Here is a 25,749-nt window from a genome sequence, read left to right on the forward strand (position 1 = left end):
GCTGTAAACTTTGCCACATGCAGAAGGCAGTAATTTCATATAGTGCATCTGTTCATCAATAGTCTAGTCTCAAATATGTGTTGGATGTTGTAATGTTTTGTGTGTGCTAGTAATCATAGTTGTCCATTGTCCTTGGTGTTTAAGTATATAACGCAAAATATTTTACAGCATCGTGCTACAAGCTGATGCACAGGTTTTCAATTCTGTTAAGAAAATGTGAAATTGAGTTTATATGTTAGAAGATGATACAAAATCTTGAGTTATTTTATTAGCAGATATTACAAACCTGTTAACTGTCCAGTCATATTTTTGTGGCACTTTATCAAGTTTTCTTTTTTTAATGTGGAATAGATGCACAATTTTTACACACCACCATGTAGCTTGCTGCAGCATTTAATGCAAATGAGATTAGTATTTTTTATTACCTTTTGAGCTATGTATCAGTATATCCAGCATTCACTTCCCCAAAAAGGAAGTAAAAATGAAGTAGAAAATTAGTAAAAGAGGATGCCACACTGAAATGTTAAGAGACTAAATTTTATCACAAATATTGCGTGTTATTGGGCTTCAAATTTTGCCACACTGAACGTCTAAGACGTATTCTTTGTGTGATAAAGGTCAGACAACAAAATTACCTGTATATTCAGGTTATAAAGCAGAATGCTGACTTGAAAAATATTACAAAATTTTGAAAAAGTGATGTAGGGTTAGATAGCTCAGTTGGTCGAGCATTAAAATTGTATCCCTCATGTCACCTGTTGAAGTCTTATCCTAACCCAAAATAATTTTTTTTTTTTTTTTTGTTCTTTCAAAACTTAAATGTCTCTCGATGAGAGTCGAGCAAACGGTTGAGGTTGGCAGATCTACCGCCACTTCATTTAGGGCACGTATCACAAAATAGTGCCCACAGGCAACTATACTGTTGCCTCCAAGGTGTTAAAAACCTATTAATGCAGCCTGCAATGGAACTTATGGCAATGAAATGCATGTAATATGTATACTTGGGGAGTTGCATATAGGAGCCTACTTGTGATAGGATATTTCAACATAGCAGGTAGATATTGCACTTGTAGAACATTCTGTTCTTTCATGGACTATGTAATGTGTCACAGGAGTAGGTCACTGCCTTCAGTGTTGTTGCCCGGAGATTTTGAGACAAAAATTGTCACTGTGGCTCATAGATCAGTTCCATGCGAACCCCTAATTTATGGCCCTGCAGTCATGTTATCAATCTGAAGTTAATTTAATATTACACAAATCCTTTCACAGACTTGAACTTTAACCTCATTGATGACCTATATAAAATTATTGATAGAGAAGAAGTCTAGAAGCTATAACAACATATATTTTGGTTTCTATAGTATTCATGTGGCCCTGCATATCATTTTGCCATGCAGTTTACATGCCAGGATATATTTAACCCTTGTAGATTAGTCAAAGTAATTAGTATATCCCAGCTTATAACTTGCCATTTGCCACTTTCAATCTTTTAAGATGTAAATATTTCTTGTCAGTTTAGCAAAAAGGTTAGGCATGTCTGCAGTCTTTCTTTTTTCATATTGTATAACATATTAGTGTTTGTTGCACTATTAAACTAACTGCTGAATTAAAATTGAAAGGACAAGTTCAAAGGAAGTATGTTGCAATTTTAGAAAGAGGCTGTCCGGTTAGCTCAGTTAAAAATTTTGTAACCTTTTTTTTTTGTATTTCAGGGTCTAAATTTTAAAGCTTTCAAAGCTGTTCATGTTTTGTGTGTTTTTTTTCTAAAATTTCAAGGAGATTAAATAAATATTAGGTTTGAAAATTGAAGATATTTCTTAACCTTTAATTTAGGAACAAAAGCTACCACTGCATTTTCAACGTAAGAATGCTGACAATATTTCAGTACATATACTGTTTTTTTTTTACCTGATATTTATACAAACTTGCTTTTATTAACTGGATATTATATTTTTACACATTGAAGTAATGAGTGTTCATAACCCACTGCTCTGCTGGTAACAAAACATTTAACATCAAATTTATTGTTGAAGTAATCCATACATATATATGTAACTCTGGTTTGGATGGCAGTAAAGTTTATTATTAGAATGGTACTGTTCTCTGTGTTTTGTTTGTATTTTGCAGTTAGTGTGTCAAGACAGCTGGGGAATTGATTCAGCCTGAGCAGTTTTACATTCAGTCTCGGGAGAATAAGACCACCCTCCCCCCACCCCCTTTCAACCTCACAAAAAAAGCACCACTGGAAACAAATGGCAGAAAATACATTAAAATGGAGCAACGTTACTTGAACACTTTCAAAACAAGAAAAGTATGATATGATTTCACTTTCAATATTACTTCTTTCCTTTATATTTTCAGTTAAGAGCAAATAATATAAAATTCTTCTTATATACAGATTACAGAGATAACTTCATTTTACACATGAAGCAACTTTAATTTTCATAAAATAGGAAAATAAGCAGACATTTTCTCCAAACTGATCCGATTTCTTTTTTTCCCCCCCTTTTTCTTTTAATAAATTATTAATTTTCGCATCCATCCACGCCATTCTCATTAAGGATGCATGCACACACATACTAAGTTAACAAAAGAATGACATCTTTTTACCTATGTTGAAAAGAATACTGAAAAAATTGTTTAGTCCAATAAGAAGAGATAAGTACCTATCCTTTTTGAGAATTATTTAAAATCATATTTGAAAATACAAATCAAAGGTAAAAATAGGTTTTATCAGACGCAGTATATGATCTTAAGAAACCTTGATAGTCCTTGATTTAATATTGGGCAAACTGCTTAGCCTACACTCGACTCTCACTGAGAATGATAAGATTGAGATTTTAATGGAAAAAATTTAGGTAAATGTGATAGCTTAGCACATTATTTTGCAATAAATAATTACTGAAAATAGCCCCTGAATGGAAGCTGTGCACTTGATATGACCTGAAACAGCCTTGTACCACTACCTTGACCACTACCTTGTACCACTGCCTTGACCACTACCTTGACCACTACCTTGTACCACTACCTTGTACCACTACTTTGTACTGCTACCTTGTACCACTACCTTGTACCACTACCTTGTACCACTACCTTGTACTGCTACCTTGAAACACTGGAAGAGAACATCTGAAATTTACTGCAAGTGCTACATCAATTGATTATAACTTTCAATCAAACATTTCCAGAAAGTAATCCAGCAACATCGACTTCAGTCTACATGATGAAGTAGTATTAGCACATTTTTCTTCCCAATGCCCACTTTTACACACCCCCCCTCCCCCGCCCCAGGTAACCTGCACGCCACCAGCACTGACTTGACGCATGAAGATTTCAAGAATACAGTCACATCGTTTGTACTAGATCTCACAATAAAGAATTAGATATGAATGGAATGGTTCAATACTGAAGCATGTCATATGATGAAAGGAAGAATAAGTTAAAATTTTGTTGCGATTTCACAGAATTCAAAGTTTTCAAACATCTTGCCAATTTCAGACTTCCATACTCCATTCAATTCAAATGTGACCTTCAGTTAAATCAGTAAACTGTCTAAACTGTATCACAAAACCATACAATACTTCTGCTATCTGAACCACACTATTGTGACCACGTTTGACTTCCCAGCATGTGCTCCGAGGACTCTGCGAATGACGACACACCACCCAAGCTGTCCTGAAATGCAATTATCTATTCTTTGTTTTCTTCTTTGAAATGTATTCAAAGTGTAAAAGCTGGCTGGCCAGGTAAAATATTGTACACAATTGACAGACAATAGAGCAGTATATTGATATGTGAGTCTGTAAGAATAAACAGTGCAACTAAGGACAGGTGGAAGCACTTGAACCGGGCAGGGCTTCATGACTTCAAGTACAAACATTTTACCGATGATGGGTTACCATAAAACCACTTCTTCTCTTCACTGTAAAATATCTCGTAATGAGGCCTTGGCAGCGGGTGAATTTCTCCCTGAGCCTCCTTCTGCGAGAGAGACGGGGGTCATCATAGCTGGTTGAGGTACTGAAGGGCCAACAGGAACAGGGTTAACCATCAGGTGCGATGTGCCGACATTTCCTAGGCTTTTCTTCGCTGGAGGACTAGATGGTATGAAAGGAGAATGACTTGGAACAGGTGCAGAAAAGGGGTTGAAGGCAGGAGGCTTTTGTCGTTCTTTGGTCATTTCTTCCACTGGCATTCGAACGTTGATGGCAGGAGTGGATTCTTCCTCGAGGAATCTGACAAACTGTTGTGTGAAAGACTGTAAAGGATAAAACAGTTAAATCAAAAGTAAGAATTGTATTAAACATAAGAATAACACTTAACTTTGACTGCAGTAAGGTTTACACTCTAATTTTTAGCAGCAAGTTTGAAAGGTAGGCTAACATACATACAGACAAATCAATATGGCAACATTTTCTTGTTGTCACTGTAGGTATGTATGCTCTTCTCTTTTGCACAATTGACCTTGCTGTCCAATGAGAAAATGAAGAAAATGTGAAAGTGAGCAAGGATTATTTTTAACGAAAGTTAGGTCTTGGTCAACACGTTTATCAAAGACAACAGGTATAAGTTTATTGCTCCCTCATTAACACCAGCCAGTCGCCAGAATGGAGTGAGTCTAACTTTGATCTGATATAATCGTGTTGTGAACAAATACAGATCAAAATGATAAAATAGTTCAAACTACTCCACTCACCTTTTCTAGTTTATTAACCCTTGGTGTTGATGGTGGTGTGACACCAACATGTCTGCTGCCACCAAATATACCACCAAACCATCCTGCAGATGACGACTGTCCACCGACCTGAAATGAACAGAAGTTGAAGGAAAAGAAGATGAATGAAAATAACTCAAACATAATTCATAGTCAAACTTTTCAAATCATATCGCAACTCAGAGTATATATATTTATTTTTCTTTAATTTATACATGTTGTGTTTACCAACTGGTGAGAGAGATTTGACCTTGATCAAACTTTGCTGTTTGAGAAAACTGTTGGTATGAAGTTTTGTCTCTCATGCAATTTGGAGGACTAAAGTTGTTTGTTACTCAATTCAGGCCTGGGATTTCCAACAAGTTCCTCAAAAATTGGGATTATGCTTTACCCCTTGATATGTCATTGTAATGTTATAGAAAAATCTTAAGAGTGCAAAAGTAGCACTCTTTCCTTCAGAAATAACATTTACAGGAGTGGATTTTTAAGCTGTACAACTTCCATGTTGTTACACATACACACAGGATCACAACAGGACCATTCTTACATACAAATGGCACCATAATTTTACAAATCAAGCAGACATTCTTGCCATCAAATGTCCAATGTTTCCATTTCTTAAGATGTAATGTTATGCTTTTGCAAGATATAAAATATACTAGCATCAAATCTTTGCAGTAATGAAGGCAACTGACATAACAAAAATAATGCATACATTGTGTATATATATATATTTATATATATATATATATATATATATATATATATATATATATATATTATATATATATATATATATATATATATATTATCTTTTTCTTTGGTATTTTTTACCCTTTCAAAATTTCTCTTACCTTATTGAGTTCTTCCTCATTAAAATTCAACAAACTGGTGATGAGATGTGAGACCTCTTCCTTTTTAGAGGCCGGAGCATTCACATAATTGATGAAGAGATTCCTGACTAAGGGTCTGGAATAAATAACAAATCAATCAGTCAGGATTATTTTGAAGATTGAACACACCAATAGAACAAATTATATGAAAAGATGAACAGCAGACAGATACATGGCTGGTATTTATAAAAATGTGGATATAAATCTTGAATGCAGTGAGTTGCCCTGCAAAGCAATCATGTGCAGTGAGCCTAATATTGGAACTATGTCACTTCGTGATTTAAAATTCGTCACTTCAGAAATATTATTCCTTTAAATTTCACGTGATGCAACTTGTGCTGGCAATTGGAATCATGAAACAAAGCCAATTGTAGTAGTTTATGATACCTATTTACACCTGTGAAATAAAAAAGAACACATTTCAACTGCGTGACTCACTTGTCGACTTTAGTCTCGGCAGCACTAGATACTTCTTCAAACTGTTTCTTGTATTTATTTAGATCATCATCTCTCCTAGAAACTATATGATACAATTTAGACAAAAAGAAATGGATAGAAAGTGAGTCAAACACTGTACTTAACAAACAACTGAAACACTTAACAAAGAAATGAGGCTTATTACATGCATTACTACATCCCTAAAACGAGCAAAACTTTACATGAGATTTTATTTGGTTCTAGAAGGTACTTAGGACTTTGGTTTAGTAAATCTATCAATAACAGGACATTGACACCAAGGTAGCTTGTTTATTTCTCTTATAAAGTAAAAATATTGATCCTACACAAGGATGACAAAATTCTTTGTACAGGGTCTTTATCATCGTTTTTACATTATTGCTATATTTCTTTATTACTCTTTGATTTAATATTCTATTATCGATGATAATCGCAGACAAATTGGCATTAATACTCTGCATGCTTTTCCAAAGAACATTGCTGCATATTAGCTACCAAAGTGAAAATTGTTGTTTGTAACTGTTGCTGGCTTCCTACTTGCAATATTGAAGCATAGGCAAAGTTATATGGATGGTCAATGTTGGCTTACTTTCATCTCGGAGTCTGGAGATGGTCTCCTCCTTCCTGTCTAACTGCTCCGTCAATCGAGAGGCAGATTCTAAGGCATCCTGGGTGTCAGATAACTTCTGCTGCACCTCCATGTTCTGCCTGAATAGATGCTCTGCAATCTTATCTTTCTCTTCAGCTCTCTTTTGATAGATTTCAACTTCTTGTGCTACCATTTCCTCTTTTTCTGTAAACAAAAATTTTAGCAACAAAACTCACAACCTGATGGTAGCAAAACATTAAAACTTACACTGTTTACAAATAATTGCATCAGAGTGAAGACCAAAACAGTGATCTCCACCTTTTTCTCCCAAGGGGCATGAGCCAGGACCTTATTTTGGTTTCTCTGGGTGGAGAGTGGCAGTAAAATGGATGTAAATGTTTGATCATAGCCAACCATAGTTTCTTATCCTCCAGCATATTAGAGACAATGCAAGTGTATCCTGCATATTGACCTGCTTAATGCAGATTCTCATTTCTCATGAATAGGAATAAATGTATTTGATGTAATACCTTGTTGGAATTGTTCCAAGACCATTTGTAGATTGCCTAGAGATGTACTATATTGCTGACATTGTTCCTGGGATGCAGCCAGTTCTAGCAGAACTTGTTCCTTCTCATTGGTCTCAGATGAAATCTGCTCTAACAGGTTTTCAATTTGATGAGAAGCTTCTTGACTAAAGAAAAGGAAAGTTAAAGATTGGATGAAATGTTCAAGATGGTACTTTGGGTCTCCGGGCACTCTTTGTCTAATGACTAATTGTATACAATTTTCTAACATACAGACCTTGATTTCAAACTGTGATGAGGTAAAAACATTAAAAACAAAGAGATCAGTGACTATAGCCTTGAAATGATCTTTACAACATCTCATCTTAATCAATCAATCTTAATCACCCAGATCTACAGGGAGACAAACTCATCATTTCCCGTGAGTCATATGGACCGCTTAGGAGCATTTAATCCGTCAATTTTTGCTGAAGTCGTCGGGCAGAATTTTGCCTACCTGTGGTCTAGCCTAAGTATTCACATTTGTATAGAAGGGTATGAGACTTTGGTGATGTATTGAGAACTTGTTTGAATATTTGGACACTTTATTTTGTAATTAGAAACTCACAAAACAGAAAAACGCTACACTTTCTTGTCCTTGACATCTGGTGGGCATGAAATGCTACCTTGCTTACACACAAAGAGGTGCTGTAACTGACCTTGCACTCTGCACGGCGGATGACTTGGTCCGTAGGTTGTCCTCGGCATGGGTCAGCCTGTCTCTGAGACTCTTCTCTCTCTCCTCTGCCTGGAGGGCCTCCGACATATACGTATCCTCCATCTCGATAAGGTGACTCCTCAGTCGATTCAATTCACTGTTTAATTTCTTCTCATGCTCCGTCTTATTCTCCAACTGTGCGAATACGAAAATTGGAATAAAACAATCAAAAGCACGGTACCGTAATGTTAATGCGCAACACCAACATGTTATTATAATTGGTTGAACAAATTTTTACTCAATAAGAGTACCTAAAAGTTGAAACATTTTGACGTAGTAACTAACTGACTTCATTTTTTCTAGACTTTAATTAAACTTGTCTGGAAGTGCATAGAAAAACTCTACAATACCACAAAACTACACCAAAGAGTTTTCTACTGTGTTCTTCCATTTTTAGCAATGTAAGGCAAAAATCATTGTTAAATTAATTTCCACCTAATAAGCTACAAATTTATACACAAATGGAAGGAAATGAACCTGAGTGAAATACAGATGTACTTAATAATACCCAGACCAATGAGTGTCACATAACCAAATGATTCACCAGTAAAGAGAGATCGAATTGTCAGAAGGCGTAGTAGGTACTAACCTCCGTTTTGAGACTCTTCATATCCAACTCGTTCCGTTGTAACATTAAGATGACTTGATCTCTTTCTTGCTGGAACATCTGGGCCTGCCTCTGCATGGCCTCCGTCTCTCGTAGCATCCTCTCCACATCACCCTGAGAACCGGTTTCCCTCTCTTTCACCAGCTGAGTCAAGGTCTTGTTTTTCTCTTTCAAAGCTCCCAGCTCAAATTCTTTCTCTCTCAGCTGCATGGCGATGCTGTTGCTCATATCTTGGAGTGATCTGTTTTCTGCGTCTTTCTTCGCGACGCTGTGGTGGAGGGAGATGCTCTCCTCCTTGGCAGCTTTTGTCTGCGATTCGAGAGGTTCCACTCTCATCGACAGATTTTGAAGTTGACTTTGTAATGAATTGCAAGTCCTGTCTTTTTCTTGACACTGAAACTGCCATTGTTCTAACTCCCTCACTTTCTCTTGGAGGACTCTCTGGTGTTCCAGTAACGACTGGTTCTGAATGTCGATCTGCTGCCGTAACACCACAACCTCTGACTGTTTTTGTAACGATTCGTTTGTCTTTTGGTTAATCCTTTCATTTCTATCTGCCAGGATATCTTCCAGCTTATCCACTTCAAATTTTAATCTTTCAATCTCTTCTTCTTTCTCATGAATTTCTTTCACAGCCTCCTCATTTCTCTCTTCTTCTCCTTCCTCTTCCTCTTCATCTCCGTCTTTGATGTCTTCGACTATTGACGATCCAGTTCCTTCTTTCGTGGCCTCCACTTTGCTGATTGCTTCTTCCTGTACTGCTCCCGGTCTCATATCTTCTAATGCTCTTTTCAGTTCTTTTATCTCCTCATCCTTGCCTCTGATATCTTCCAAACTCGACCCATCCTCTCCTCTGGGATCATCTTTCCTCTTCAACTCCTCCTGTAAATTCTTTTTCTCCTTCTCTAAGCTCAGAACACTCTGGTTCATGTCCTCCAGCTGAAGTTCAAAATCTGCAAACATTTGCTTGTTTGATTCAGCTTCTTCTTGCATCTCTGCTAACAACTTTATCTTCTCCTCCAGCTGAGCCTTGAAGTCGGAGATGGATGTGTCCATCTGGTCTTTCTCGTTGTTGAGACCATCTACCGTCTTCTGCAGGTCGATGTACTTCTGCGATTCTTGGTTGATGACGCCAGCCAACCGTTGCACCTCCTCATAATACGCGACACTCTCGTGGTGCTTCTGGTGGATGCTGACGACCAACTGATCCCGTTCCTCCTTCAACATCTTGTTCTCCTTCTCAAGTTGTTCCTTGTCTCCCAGAACCTTGTTTATCTCCAGGCTGTTGTTCGGTGAAGTCGTCTGCAGGACTTGAACCAACGTCTCATTTTTTTGCTTTAATGCTCCAATCTCCAAATCTTTCTCCTGTATCAGGTATGAGAGATTTTGCAACGCTTCCTTCTGCATCTCGTTCTGCGGTTTCTGCATGCTCTTCTGCAGCTCCTTGTAATCCTCTTGAGCCTTCTCTAATGCTGCCTTCTCGGCCGAGACTACCTTCATCAGTTTGTGGACCTCGGTCTTTAAGTTACTGCAATCTTTCGTCTTCTCATTTAGGACCGCCACCATCTGATGGCGTTCCGATTCCAGGGTCTTCTTCTGCATCTGAAGTTTATGCAAATCGACTAAAACGCTGTTTCCCATGATCGTCTTGGACCTGTCGTCCAGGAGATTCATTGCGGCTTGATGCTGCTCCTTCAGTGTTGTTATCTCCTTGTCTCTCTCCTGGACCATTTTCTCCAACTGTTTTTCAGAATCGCTGATGGCCAGCGGTTCCTGGTGTAGGTTAGATTGCACAGAAACTTTAGCACCTTTCATATTATTCAAATGTTGTAAATCTTCAAAGGAATTCTCCTCCCCGTCTATTTGATCTCCTCCGTTAGGTTCTGATTGCACAAAGTTCTTAAGATTATCAACCTCTTGTTGAAGTTGTTTAGTTTTGTTCTCTTTCTCTGAGAGAGTTTTGGTCATGTCATCTTTCTCCGATGAAAGTTGACTGATTTTCACATCTCGATTTTCCAGCTCCTGCTGTAGGCTTTTAATTTTGGATTCTTGTATCGTCCTTTTCTCCTGAGTGGCCTTCAAAGATTCATCATAAATATCTATTTCTCTCTGAAGGTCCTCCACCTGAGACTTCCAACTGGCTTCTGACGTGGTCGAATCATTTACTTGTTGGTCTATCATCTTCAGTCTTTCCGCCAAATCCTTTCTCTGGGATTCAAGTTTTTCGCATTCCATTGTTTTTACTGTGAGTTTCTCCTTCAACTCATCTGCATTTTCCTGGCCACTCTGACTTTCTTCCAAATGGGAGGTAAGTTGCTCCTCAAGGGAAGAGCATTGTTTCTTAATATCCACATTTTGCTCTTCCAGCATTAAGATAGTCTTTTGTTTCAAAGCCAAATCATCTTCTAACAATCTTACTTTTTCACTTTCAGATGACTCGCTATCGTGCTTCGCTTTATCCAGCGTTTCTGTCAAACTCTTGATCGTCAGTTCTTTTTCACCCAAGTCTTTCTTCAAGTCACCAATTTCAAATTCCAAATCAGTGATTAAACCAAGAGTTCTGCTTTCATCCAGGCTCATTTGTTCAATCTCCTGTAATTCTGCGACTTTCTCTTCCAGTTGGCCTTTCTCTCTTTCCATCGCTTCAAATTTACTTTCCAAAGCTCTCAACTTCTCCTCTACAATATTCAACTCACTTTCTCTGTCTTTGCCTTGATTCACTGCTTCTAGGAAGAATGCATTTTCATTGGCCAGACTCTTAATATCCGATTCTTTTTCCTTCAGTAACCCTGTGAGTTGCTCGTGATTGCTGACCGTCGTATTTAAGGCCTCTTTGGTGCCTGACAGGTCCAACTGTAACTCCTCACACATTCCTCTCAGCTCCTCAATCTCTGCATCTTTCATTCCAAGGACTTGGAGATGCTTTTCCTTTTCTGCACTCAACAGCTTGGAATCGACTACCTCTGAACTTTCTGCTACCTCCTGCAACTTTTCTTCGTGATGTTTGATTTGCTCTCTCATCTTCTTCTCCACCTCCTTGATCTGATTCTCCAACTTCTCCTTTTCACTCTCTGCTTTTCTGGCCGTCTCCTCTATTCCTTTTGTCTTACGCTCTTCTTCATGTAATCGTTGAGACATTTTATCCAGGTCGTTATTCTTCCTTGATAGTTCTTCCCTGAGTGTTATTTTCTCATGCTGCGTCTTCGCTAATGTGCCCTCCAGTTCGGAGCATTTCTCCTGTAATCGGTCGCCATGTTTCTTCAGTTCTTCACACTCTTCTTCCATTTTGGCGATGACCTCGCTAGTTTCACCAGTGTTCACACTTTTCATTCGTTCTAGCTTCTCCTCCAGAGCCACCTTCTCTTCCCCCAGTAATTTGTTACACTTAGTGAGAATCGTACTGCTCTCCTCCAACCGGTCATAGCTCTCTCTCTCCACGTCGACCTCTCGTTTAAGTTCCTCGATCTTCTTATCTTTCTCTCTTTCCATCTCGTCCATCTTTTCGGTACTTTCCACTAAGGCACTCCTCAGTCTCTCGACTTCCGAAGAAGATGTCTCTGTTGATACTGCGTTTTCCTCCACATCCTTTCTTCTGTCCTCACACTCTCGCCTCAAACTCTCGTTCTCTTCCTTCAGAGCATTAATTTCCTGCTGCATCAGGTTCTTGCTCTCAAGAATATGCGAGCGTTCTTTCTCCTGTTGGAGATCTAGCTGCTTCAGATCATCCTGGAGATCGTCTCGCGCCTGAGAAACATCGAGCACCGACTGGTTCCTTTCCTCCAGTTCGTTCACAGTACGATCCAGTTCCTCCGTCAGATGTTGGAGGCTCTGATGGGATTCGTCTAGCTGCTGCTGTAAGGAAACCTTCTCCTTCTCAGCCGCAGATACCTTTGACGATAACGTCTCAGCTTTGCTCTGCAGTTGATCCATTTCTCTCGAGAGCCGCTCCTGTATCGATAAGAATAATAACAATGGTAGTGTAAATGTTAACTTGACATATGTTTGAGCACAAAAGGTACCAATAAAGCATGCTGGATATCACTCTAGAGATAGTATGGGTGATATAACCCATGATGACTTAATGTAGCAATTACATTCAATTGAGATTTTTAGGAAAATATTTCTCTGCTTCCATCATTTCCCCTTCCCCTCTCTCATGTGAGAAAATTATGACTTGAAATGGACAGGAATGACCACTGTCATTTCCTCCCCCCACCCCCCCTCACCTACCTTTGTTTTCTGATGAAAGTTTCTTTCCTTACCTTCTCTTTTATGGCCATGTCCAGATTTTCTTTAACCTTGACTTCTGATGACTCCGCTGTCAACAACTGCTGACGGAGATCAGCGACCTTGGCTTGCATCTCTTCCGTTTCAGATGTTTCTTGAGACTGTGATAAGAAAGAATTAACCATAATACAAAACTCTTTGCATCCACTATTTGCATAACTTGTAATGTATTATGCTACTATTACTATCAAATTAAATAGATTCAGAATACAAACTCTTCCCTCTATATTAAGTTTTTCTAATTTTTTTTTTTATATTCGTGAACCCCAGAATTTGTGTCTTGATGGAACAAAAAGAAAAGAAATACACAAAATAATTTTATATCCTGTCAGAATCACAATATATTTTATTCTATGATATAAAGTTGATTTACGTGTCATTTTGAACTTATTTCACCTGATTTTCTTGTAGTTCTTTCAGAGCTTGCTCTTTCTGCTTCAGTTGTCCTCTCACTGTCATAACCACCTGCTCCAGAGCTTCCTTCTCCATCTCCCAATCTTTCTGAATCTCCTCAAACTGTGTCAACTGCTCCTGCATTGCACTGGCTGCTTCTGGGTACCTATGTAGTTTTAAAATTAATATTCATGCATCTGTCACATCTTAAATGACCCTGTTTTCATCAACATCATCTACTCCAGCAGAACATCATTTTCTATCACTTTCAAAATCATCTGTTACATCACAAACACTTTGTATCAGAACAACCTTGCACTAAGTGCAAAAAAGCAAACCGTAAACAGAAACGTTGGTTTACATATTAAACATACGTCAGAAAACGAGCTCCAAAAACAAGGGACTTACTTTTGTTTAATGGAAGCAAACATTAACGAGTCATCGAATTCTCCGTCGAAACTCTGCGTATCAGAGTTGACTTCCACACCTGCAGCCTGGTTAGTGTCATTCGATCTCTCCGAGCCCCCGGCGCTCTGACCATCCGTCGAGAGACCGATGGTGGAGTCTGTCCTTGAACTAAGGTCACTTGGCAGATCTTTTCCTTCCTTCAGATATTGAATATCTTGATTTAATTTGGCTATGATTGAGTCGCTCTGCTCCTTATCTGTCGTTAACGACGTACACGTGGCGTTCAATGATTCCAACTCGGACTGGAGTCTTGAGACTTGAGAAACCAGACGGTCATTCTCCTCTCGAGCCGGGTCATCCTCTGACCTCCCCATCCGACTAATCAGGTCAACCGTCTCATCCTGTACTTCCTGTGATGCTGCCTCTAAGTCATCTACTGACCTTTGACCTTCCTCCATCTGAAATTAAAGAAATAGCAGCACTGGCACATGAATTCAATGCCGAGCGTTGAAGAAATACAACATTTCATGACATATTTCTTAAACTGCATCGAAGTAGGTGGATGAATCTAGAGTCAGCGAGGGGAGGGCTTTGTATCAAATTTATTACTACACATGATAAGGAAAACAATGACCAACTGATTTTTGCCCAATTAAATAGCATGCTTTTAATAAGATATGTGCATAGAAGCAGCTGTAATAAAGACTTGTTTTTGTCTTCCCAGGAACTTCTGAGACAACCAAACAGCTGTGTAAAAGCAATCAGAGAAAGGAAAATGACTACCAAGTAAAAAAAAATATACTGTTAGACACACGATGATAGTTATTGCACTAGCATGAAGATAACCAGTTTTATATACACTACATGCAGCCACAGCCCTTAGCTTATACATTGGGAGCTTAATTTCTTTAAAATTCAGGTTCAAGTTCATCCATCCATCCTCCCTCCCCCAACCCCTCCAAGATTTCACCTTCTGGACAAACAGAAACATCAAAGCAGGTAAAATGAAAACATGCTGAACAGAAAGTGCTTGTTGAAAGTTGTTCAAGATCAAATTCATGCAAATGAAGCAAAGGCTATGATAAAAAAGAAAATACCATGGATTTAGATACTTTCAGCAAACAGAGATTTATAGAACTCTTTGAAAGATGTTTGTTCCGATTCATTCATAAAATTGTATTCCCCTTGCTCAGTTCCAAAAAAATCACTCAAGTAACCAGGATAGTGTTCCAAATGAATGCTAGATCTAGCACAAGGCTGTCACACAATAATCCACCAGACAAGCTCTGGTACAGTGCTGTCACACAACAATCCACCAAACTAGATTTGCTACAGGGCTGTCACACACCAATCCAGCAGACTAGATTTGGTACAGGGCTGTCACATAATCCACCAGACTAGATCTAGCAGTGTTGTCACACAACCCACCAGACTACATTTGTACAGGGCTGTCACACAACAATCCACCAGACTAGATCTAGAACAGGGCGGTCACACAATCCACCAGACTACATCTTATACAGGGCTGTCACACAACGATTTCCCAGACCAAACACCTGTTCATCAAGTCAGCTTTGCCTATAGACTTTCATGATCAAATCAAAACAGACACTAATTATTAATCCAGAGCAAACCCTGATTTGAGAAACTTAACTATTACTGCATTACTTGGCAACTTATTTTTACATTGTTAACAATCGAAGAAATCATTTAAATGTCACGTTGATTAGTTCAAAAGCAGACATGCTATAAAAGCCCATTTTTATCACAACAAAAGTACCAAGGCAACACAAATTTGGTGAAGGTCACATTGCATCCAAAGGTATCTTTGCCATAGATAATATGGTGGTGAGACTTGATCATGGTAACATTTTTGAGATGGATCTCATCCAATTGTTAGTAGGTAGAATTAGTATAAATCTATGAAAGCAACATTGCATTTGATCGCTTTCTGCGCTACACAGCTTCAGCAATGCGAGTTAATCAAATGAAACCCTTTCTTGTCTCTGTCATAACCCAAAAATGAAAATGTGAAAAACGACAATAAAAGTGTTCCAAGAAAAGAAAAGGGAAACTCCACAAAAAGAATATTCGAGAAAACCACACATAGAAAGGTATACTAAGACAGTTGAGAGTCAAAAGAAATATTCACAAATTTAACTCAAAATTTAGTATTAAAATTTGCCTTCATTATCTTGAGAAAAATGTCTCAAAAAAGAAGACAACTGCTTGGTAAAAGACGATCATCAACATAGTATGCGGAAAATTGCAACATTGCTCTTCAAAGTTAGGCTAACATTGCAATGTCACACTGACACATACTTTGGCAAACATAGCCATGGTAGCACACCGATGAAACTTTTACATATTCTGACACACACAGAATCTCGTATTTTGTGAAAAGTTAGAGCAAGAAGAGAAACTCGTTTGCAAATAGTTTGAGGAAACAGCGACATGGGAACCACTGTAAAGTAGTATAAAGATATTTCATGGTCTTTTGTTATACCTGTTGCCCAATGTCTATCATTGCTTGCACCAAATCTTGTTTTTCTTGAAACAACTTGGATTTTAAGGCAATACCGTCAGAGTCAAACTTCCTTCGGGCACTTTGAAGATCTTTCAACAAAGTGCTAGCACTCGCCTATATCAAAAGAAAGGAACCCTCATTAAATTTCAACGGTCTTTTACCTACCTGGTGCTTTTAAAAATTCACACCTGAGGGACCCCAAATTTTCTCCTTTGAAACTTTTCAAATTTCCCAGAAAAAAATAAATAAACAACAAGTGGGGAATGCTTTGACCAATCCAAAATAATCCCTGGTACCGGTACAACTTTAGAACCTTTGACTGAACTTTCAAAAAACTTTCACTCTAGAGAGGACTTATTTATGTACAAGAACAATTTGCACATGGAATCCTTAAGTAAACCAAACTTCACAAGTGACTTTGACAAGAAAAACATCCTGTTTTTCAAACTATACAGTTTAATGACTTCATGTATGCCTAAAAGATAATGCAAATTAATAGAACAAGATCAGCCCTTCTGTTAGTAAAATTATTTGTGAGCGCTTACCTTTTATTGCGGGAGTATTGTAGGTCAATAAGTAAAGCAACAAATGATTAAGTAGTTAATAGCAGCATACAGTTGAGTGATAAAGGAGTAAACATGCATTTTGGGAAAGGCTAAAGAGGTTTGACCATGGATAGTAACAAAATGGAAAGGAATTAAAAGCAGGCAGTTAAGCAGTTAAGTAGGTAAACAATATGATGAAAGAGATAATGAAATTTCATAGAAGAAAGTAGATGTAAAGTTTCCACTCAAAGTCTCTTTATTAAGATTTACACTCTTATATATAAGATTATTAATGAGAAAGACCCTGGGCAGAATGGGCAGATGGGTGTGGCGGAAGGGGGATGGGGAGGGCAGAGGGTACAAAATATAATCTTTCACATTCCTTTCAAACTTATTTAATTACAACATTTGAATTTTATTTTGAAGTAAAGAATAAATTGCTCTTAGGCTGTCTGTTATTGGTGAATAAATAGTAGAGACACTAAATTTTGGGGAATAACAGACAAGACACAGTATATGCCATGTCATCATCTGGAATGATGTAGGCTTCATAAATGCTAACCACAACTGTTTACGCTGATAATCTGAAATAAAGCTGGAGCAGATTTTTGAAGAGATATCGTGGGCATGTTATCATTATTTCTGAAGATACCAGATTGACTTAAGTTTTGTTTTACAGGTCTGCATACTTCTGAGCACAGTAGGCCTGATTTAGTTTGGTAAAGACCTTCTTTCCTTGTTTACTTTTATGAGGCTAACAAATCATTTTTACTTTCAAAATATGGACTTGTAAACCATCTCTGACATGACTGATTCTCGAACAGACTTTCAGACTTCCTTCCTTTTCTGTAGCTGTGCAGTATAAGTACCAATACACACCATGAGTGCTAAGCAAGAGCCATCAGCCCTCATTTCTAATTACACGAAGTTACGAACCCTCATGTTTCATCATATTTGGAAAGTGGATAAATTGTAGTACCAATAGTTGAAAGAGAGAAGGATGGGTCCTTCTGAAAAAAGTATGTAAATTGTTAAAGATGTAATGTATGTTACCCTCCACCAAAGGAACCCCTTGTGAGCTCAAACAAAAATGAAAGACATGTGAGGGTAAAAAAGGAATGTAAGTATCATGTTTAGATGTCCAAGATATAACATGAAATGACCAATTGGTTTCTCACCACAGCTGCAACACATTGATGTCGATGTTGTTGTGTTCTGGGGGGGGGGGGGTCTCTTTAGAACAGCTTGTACTTAAATCAGGGTATTGAGTAAAGGAAAAACTATAGGGCAGAAGAAAATGAAAGTATGTACGTGATTGTCATCCAGGGAAGCCAAGAGTCGATGCTTGGTGGCGAGTAATTCACCGCTGACCTCTTCTGTAGCAGTACGAGATGCTTCTAATTCTTTCTCTCGAACTAATGAAATTAAAAAAAAGAGGTAACATTGGAGGTTGTCTGCTGGGTACTGCCTAACGTTTTGACAGTAAAAAACAACAGAAAAAATGTTTAACAATATAGGTGATATTTAACTTGATCTCTACAACCTGCAAATATATCCAGACATGTGGTTCTAATGGAAAATTATGTCACTATGAATAAATGCTTTTCACATTTTTAAGAAATTTAGTCAACTGTTTCCTTGCAAATATCCTAGCCTTGCATTGTAACAATGACACCCAGTGTCATGGTTACAGTGCCAATGATTTCAAGAATTGTAGGAAAATAGTTTTGCAAGAAAACTTGAATCCAATGGACAGGGTTGCCCATCTGCTCCAGTCCAAGAAATGGGATGTTCCTACTTAATTAAGCTCATGCACCACATCTGGCAATATAAATTTCATTGCAATAATTTTTATGAAGGCCACTTGACATTGTCTATGTTTATAGTGACATAAATTACATATGCTAACAAATGATGGAAAGATTGAAAATGTTGTTTATTATTTACAATGAATGCTTTCTACTTCCAAGTGAGTATTGCTTAAGTAAGTATAATATGGCTGTTACATACAACGTTCAAATATGTATAACAAGGAACAGATGACTTTAAAAGTGGAATAAAGAACATAGCAAGGGCATTACAAAACAAACACAAAAACTGTTATTTAAGATAATGACCATTGAGGACCAAAAAGGCATGCACGATAGAAAAGCAAGAGAACGAACATACCCTCCAGTAATCTTCTTAGCTCTTCCAATTCCTTCCGTGTCATATCATCACTGCCTCTCACCTCCATCTTCTCCAGGGCTCTGGTCTGATCCTTACTCACTTGCTCTAATTTCTCTTTTTCCTTATTTAAAATTTCTTTCTCTTTGCTCAGTTTAACAATTCTACCTTCAAAATCTGTTCTCTGCTTTGAGCTCTGTCTGTCTTTGAGTTTTAACTTTTCAATCTCTGATTGTAAACTGGCATTAGACGTCTCCGTCTCCTCTAATTCCTCTTTAGTCCGTTCCAACTCTTTCTGAACGAGCGACAGTTTCTCCTTAAGTTTACTTTCGTCGCCATGTTTCGAGGCGGAACTTTCATCCGTATTTAAATCTAGATCTTCTTCCAATTCTTCAATTTTTTCCTTGTAACTTTCAATTTCAGATTTATGTTTTCTATTAAGGTTTGATAATTTTTGATGATGGGCATCTTGCAATGCAGAAAGTTCATGTTGGGACTGATCAATTTCCTGTTGGAGTTTGGTCTGAAGTTCCTGCGAATATAGAGCAAAACAGACATGATCAATGATGGATTAAAATTTTGATCGTCCTCAAGAAACCATTTTGGATTCCTACCAGCACAATAATAACACTACATCAATTAAATGTTTCCATGCACATAGGATACCCTCTAGCACTGATACCATCACACAAAATGTTACTCAGTTATTCCTACAGAGAAATATACACTGTAACCAAAGTTATAACAAGTTGTGGATTACAAATGTGAAATATATCTTGACATACCTTAATTTTAGCTTTAAAAGCAGTGTCATTGGCTCCCTGAATTGCTTCTTCTCCAACTTGGAAGGATGGCTGTGATGCCAAAAAAAAAGAACCATGTTGAATCAAATAAAAAAATCAGCAACATGTATCATCATCTTCCATTTATCTTTCTTCTTCTTGTAATTATAACAAAATTATAACAAGAGTTGCCAAACCTAACCTTAAGTAACAAAAGATGCTCAAAATAACACTTGCAACATTTGTTCATAATAAATACTATGACTTAGCTCCTACACTAATAGACTGTAGTGAATAGCCTGACAAAATATCTTCATCATCTTCCACCCTGCCCCCTCGCCCTCCCCCTTCCCTCCCACCCTGTGAAGTGTTGGCATTTGTTCCAGAATCTACAACAATGTCACTGGCTAAATAGAGAATAAAGAAGTACTTGTTGCTGATATCCAGATTTTTAAGACATATCTCAGAAAGCCGTACAAACAAAATACCTGAGGTTGACTGGAAACCATTTGTTTCCAGTGGTCACATTCCGACTGTAATTTCTTAAGGTCTGAAGATAATTTGTTTATTTCCTGTTGGGCGCCGATGAGATCGTCGATGTCATGATCGCCTGGTACTAGCAGAGCGGAGCTGCTCAGAGAGGACGTCGACGTGCTGGTTGCTAGGGCTGGGGGGCTGGCCATCAAACTCTCGGACTGAAAACCATGCCAGTCGGTTTGTTTCTCCTTCAAAAGATTTAATTCATCCTATATGGAAATGAAACATTAAAAAAAGTGGACCCAGAGTGGACAAAACTGCTCTTTTAGTAAGTGCTGTAAACAGCTTGAGAGAAGTTTTATCATACTCCAACTCAAATTTACAATACTTTCTATCTATATCTCTCTTTCTTATCCACGTTACAAAGTAATCGCAACTCAAATAACTCTGCAGCACAACAGATCTGTGTTCAACTGCTCAGGTAAAATTATCTTCATCTCAAATTCAGGACCACTGTGCACATGAGGTAAATGTTACTTTTTTGAAAGGTTTTTTTAGGATTTTTCACAATTAACCTGTCCAGCTTTTCATCACAAGAGTGTGTTTCATATTAAACATTTATAACTAAATTGATCTGCATATACTTAACAAAAACTTTGGCAATATACACAAACTCTTAATATTTAGTCATTTACTTGAACATTTATATTTACTCTTGGAAATGACTCAAATGCTCCCTACCAAGTCCAGGAAAGAATTTAACCGGTATCATATTGCAAAATGCTATGCATAATGGGTAAATTGCTATGCAAGTGCAAATTTTTATAGCAGTTGTTGTACCCAGGAAAAGTCTTATTTTATAGTCTTGAAACAAAGCTCAGGAGGCTTTCAAAACTTCCATGCAAAATTTGAATACTAAATTATCCTCTGAAGACACATTCAAATTTATCCATTTCAAACTGGATTAATATCATTTAAGAAAAATTGATGATAATTCTACCTGAGGTCCACAGCCTACACAAGTGATCTGTTCTAGTAAAATTATAATATGAAGCACTAACCTCTTTCTCTTGTACCATTTCACGATACTGTGTGGATATGGAATTAATTTGTAGTTCAGATGTTTCTGCTTTTTCCTCCAATTCTGAATTCATGAAACTGAGCCTCTCATTCTAAAATAAAAGAAGGATATTACAAATTAAATAAACAATCGGAATGCATATTTATATTGAATGGCAGCTACTCTGTTCAGAAAACAATGACGTCAATATTTTGATATTGCAGTTAAAAGTGTAGAAATGTTGGAAGAGTGAAAGCAAACCCTGGATAGCTTTTCACTCATTAATTGCTCTTTCACAAAAATTCACACATAGAGAGATATTTTTCTATGTATACATGATGATTAAAATACCTGCACTGACATAGTCCAAAATTACTTCAGGTTTTCAAACATAAGAATGAAAAACCTGTTATCAGAATTAGAAAGCTACAAAAAATGGGAACAGATTTGAGACAAAGATGGACTGACAGTTAAGATAGTGGAGATATCCCTTAATCCTCTCACTGCTCCTTCCTTCCATCTTACATCTCCTTTGTTGTGTCTATTTTTGCTCTATTTATGCTCATTTTACATATTTACCTACTGTACACAGGTTTTTTTTGCAGTACTTATATATGCAGATTGCTTACAATTTTTCTCTCTTTAAACATTCAGTTTTATTAGCTAATTTTTGGATACAAAGACAAGAAGGAATGTAATTCTCCAACCAATTGACATAATTACATTCACTTCAAAATGTATGCACTGTATATCCAGGGAATAATTGATCCAGTATCACATCCCAAAATGCTATACAAAATGGTCAACTTGCTGTACAAAAGTAAAGATATAAAGTGCAGTTTTCTACATAGTGGCAATAGTATTCTATAGAGAGAAAAATTCATAGCCATAGAACATTAAATTAATCCCTCATATCAAAATTATGCTAAATTTGAAGTATTAACTTCACACTGTATTATTATTATTGGCATTTGAATAACTAACCTCTGCTTTCAAACTGATGATTATTGTCTCCAATCTCTGGATTTTATCCTCAGAAATTTTCAGTTCGGTTTCATGATCTGTGAAAGACAAAAATTGTATACAGATTTAAAATTTATACAATGAAAAGTATGAGGCAGGAGAAGTGTGTAATATTCATTGTTATACAACACCTAATTGTATTATGGTCATTTGATTGGTCAATTGCTCGTTGATTGCATGCAAAATCTGCTCTATTCCACTCTATGAAATAGAACCATGGGTTATACTTTTTTGGTAGCACTTTTTTTCAATGGTAAGAGAGCAGAGAAACCTGTCTGTTCAAAACAATCTGTTGCATGAGTGCATTTTACCCATCTTAATATAATTTGTTGTATAAAACAAATAATGAATGGTTTCCATTCGTGCAATACCTGTAGTGCAAATATTTCATGAGTTGAAAGATGTAATTTGTTCCATTCAACTTGGCTGCACCTCGTTGAATGGAACATTCCATCTTTCAACTCATGAAATATTTGCACTATTGCACTCATAACCATTCATTATTTGTATACTATTCTTTCTCCTAGTCCTGCTGTGTAATATGAACTAACAGATACAAGCGTACACAGGATCTAAACACTTTATCCAATACTGGGTAAGGTTATGACAACACCTTAAACATTACTGCAGTTGTTTGTAATATAATAAAGAAACACACTGAAGTCCCATTTAACAAACCTGGGATATCTCATTAACTGAAGACTCAGTTGAACACTACAGCAAAACAGCAATTTTTAATTCAATCTATTTTGAAGGTTTGCTCTGTAATAGTGTTAAGACTGATATGGGCAATATGTGTCTGCATTAGACCAATGCTTGCAGGTGTAACCAATGCGGAGATTCAAATTAAACTAATACTAGGCTATGCTATGCTACACTACACTACAGGAAGGTTTTGACTTCCATAGTTCCTAAATAAACGTTTATCACTTTTTTCCGTCAAATTCTCTGTGAATCTGAAGAAAGATACAACCATTTATATAGCAACAACAACAAAATGTTGATGCCGATAACAGTTCCTGAAACTGCAAATCAAATCAGATGGAAAGAAAAACATTTTGGTAAGACTTTCAGAGGAGTAAAAGCTGCTAACTGATAGCTAGGACTAAAACAATTCTCAAACTCTTACTAATGTGGCACATAAACCTATAGCATGGTGGGCTCATAATTGATGCACTTAAGGATTTGATCAATGATGTCTATCAAGGAAAAATACAAATCACTCAGCATACATGTGTTTTTCATATGTGTAGTTCCTCAGAAATGTTATGATCTCAAAATATTTAAGGTTCTGTGCTTATGGACCGTACAGTTGAGCAGAATTTGACCACAAAATGTCTGCCGTGTCAAGTTCTTTCATACCCCTAAATTGACACATTCGTCGAGAAGCTAACTGTAGTGTAGGCCTTAGTATACATCCATTGACTTTAGATGCTGTTTGCTATGCTCTGAGCCTCTAAGCTCAGACAGGTCAGGTCCCAGAGAGTAGTGTTATCATATTGAGGTAATGTTGGTTATTTTTAGGGTGTAAGATTTCCAAATGCCCAAAAAACGGGCAAAACTGGGGGGAGGGTGTTAAAAGCTAAAAAAAAAAATATACCACAATTTGGTCAGCAAATAGCTGGAATGGATTCAAACTCATGAAATATGTTATTCTGCAATTTCTGTTTGACTGCAAAAAGTTTAGGTGGCCTGCTGTATCGTTGCTAGTAATAATTGAAGGTGCGTCAAGTACGGGGGTGCATCAATTATGAAGCATTTACTATACAATATATGCTCTATTTAGCTAACAAATTCTCAGTTCCAACTTACAGGGAATTAATGCTTTTGGGCCAAGAGACTGTTAACACAGTATTGGGAAAATATAATTCAAGCTTATTATATGGCAATCAATTTGCAAATATTTGGGAAATTCAGGGACCATTTACAACACTGCTTACGGGTCACACTAATTAGCGTCAACTCACGACAACTCACGACAACTCAAGACAACTCAAGACAACAGGTTTAAAATACCATCAAATACCATCAAATACAATTGATGTTATCAGAGTATATCTGGAAACACGTTTAAAAGTGACTGGAACCAGCGTGCATACAGATCTTTCACGGGAAAAAATGTTTTTGTTGTAAAAATCGCCAACTTTTTTCTAACGTTGAATTGGACGACGTGATGCCATTGCGCTTGCGCAATGACATTGGACCGAACCATTACACTACAGGTAAGTGTAATTTTGCAATAACATATGTAAATTACAATGGAAAAACAATAAGTATTCATTATTTTAAAAACATTCAATGATTTGACGGAGAGAATAATAAAACCGGGCAAGATGATAGTAAGCAAGACTCTGTAAAATTAATAATAACATATGTAAATTAAAATGGAAAAATAATAAGAAGTATTCATTATTTTAAAACATTAAATAATTTGATTTGGAGTTCATTCACCATACTTTGGTGCTTTATTACTACGACAACCCACCTTACCGACACTGTACACAAGGTACTTTCCAAACCTAGCACAAACCCACTCATATTATAATGGTTCGGTCCAATGGCATTGCGCAATCGCAATAGCATCATGTCGTCTAATTCAACGTTAGGAAAAAGTTGGCGATTTTTACGACAAAAACATTTTTTCCCTTGAAAGATCTGTATGCACGCTGGTTCCAGTCACTTTTAAACGTGTTTCCAGATATACTCTGATAACATCAATTGTATTTGATGTTATTTTAAACCTGTTGTCTTGAGTTGTCTTGAGTTGTCGTGAGTTGTCGTGAGTTGACGCTAATTAGTGTGACCGCTGCTTACTAATCATCAGAAGATTGGTAATGGTCTATGTTATTCTTTACTAATAGAAATATTAAATATTGGCGATATAAATTTCTGGAATTTCTATAGCCATCCACAGAAAGACACAGCCGTTTTATATTAGGCCTTGGCTACAGTATTTCAGAATAACATGAAGTTGCGGTAATTTTGTATCCTAGGCCTAGCCTTACATAAATTATTTTGATTAGGAAAAATATAAATATAAACAAGCATAAGTGCGAGGTACATGAATGGAGTAGTAATGCTGGCTGTAGGTAACATTTGTTATTTTACTGTCTAATACAAAGATGCTGCATATGCTGTATGTAACGTGTACTAGTAGTAGTAGTAGTACTAGGCTAGTAGCTTAGTAGAAGCGTTAACAATTAATAGTAACATACCGCTGACTTCGGTTGTACCTTCTGCTAGTACGTCGCGTGTAAACTCTGCGGCATTTGAAGCCACATTCGTGATCTGGGATGACCAGCTTTTTAAATTGTCTCCTAGCCAAGCCATCTTTCTCTTTCTTAATGATCACGTTGTCGTAAAAGAGGTGTGATCATACTGCCGAACACAAACCAATTGTCAACTTAGGCTAAAGTACGGGAAATTAGTCATATTGCACCCAAATTCCGTTTTCCCATACACGTAACTTGTTCTCTTAGTCAACGCGACCCGACAACGTTAATATTGCCAACTCAACATGTACATTCAGTGTTGACCT

General features: G+C 37.2%; 1 protein-coding gene across 2 annotated transcripts; it reads right to left on the reverse strand.

The window, feature by feature from the left end:
* Positions 1-3,673: 3,673 nt before the first annotated feature.
* LOC139971153 (uncharacterized) lies at positions 3,674-25,723 on the reverse strand. 2 transcript variants are annotated; one of them, XM_071977381.1, is made up of 19 exons: positions 25,427-25,723; positions 22,173-22,249; positions 21,190-21,300; positions 20,140-20,397; positions 19,655-19,723; positions 18,873-19,401; positions 18,015-18,118; positions 16,138-16,272; positions 13,632-14,089; positions 13,227-13,389; positions 12,806-12,931; positions 8,526-12,491; positions 7,878-8,071; positions 7,183-7,346; positions 6,653-6,856; positions 6,046-6,127; positions 5,569-5,683; positions 4,697-4,804; positions 3,674-4,258 (listed from the first exon to the last, which is right to left on the reverse strand). In XM_071977381.1, exons 1-19 carry the CDS (start codon positions 25,539-25,541, stop codon positions 3,920-3,922), a joined length of 7,317 nt encoding a protein of 2,438 aa, XP_071833482.1. In that variant the 5' UTR covers positions 25,542-25,723; the 3' UTR covers positions 3,674-3,919. The 2 variants fall into 2 exon arrangements, with proteins under 2 accessions (XP_071833482.1, XP_071833483.1); XM_071977382.1 differs by lacking the exon at positions 16,138-16,272.
* Between the last annotated feature and the right edge of the window lie 26 nt (positions 25,724-25,749).

This window comes from Apostichopus japonicus, chromosome 8, assembly GCF_037975245.1.
Source record: "Apostichopus japonicus isolate 1M-3 chromosome 8, ASM3797524v1, whole genome shotgun sequence".
Classification (NCBI taxonomy): domain Eukaryota; kingdom Metazoa; phylum Echinodermata; class Holothuroidea; order Aspidochirotida; family Stichopodidae; genus Apostichopus; species Apostichopus japonicus.

Excerpts from the sequence above, each read along its gene's own strand:
- LOC139971153 (XM_071977381.1), bottom strand. The coding sequence starts at position 25,541 with ATGGCTTGGCTAGGAGACAATTTAAAAAGCTGGTCATCCCAGATCACG. Across the intron at positions 20,398-21,189 it reads AAATGGTACAAGAGAAAGAG|GATGAATTAAATCTTTTGAA; the intron begins GTTAGTGCTTCA and ends ATTTCCATATAG. Across the intron at positions 19,724-20,139 it reads TGGTTTCCAGTCAACCTCAG|CCATCCTTCCAAGTTGGAGA; the intron begins GTATTTTGTTTG and ends TTGGCATCACAG.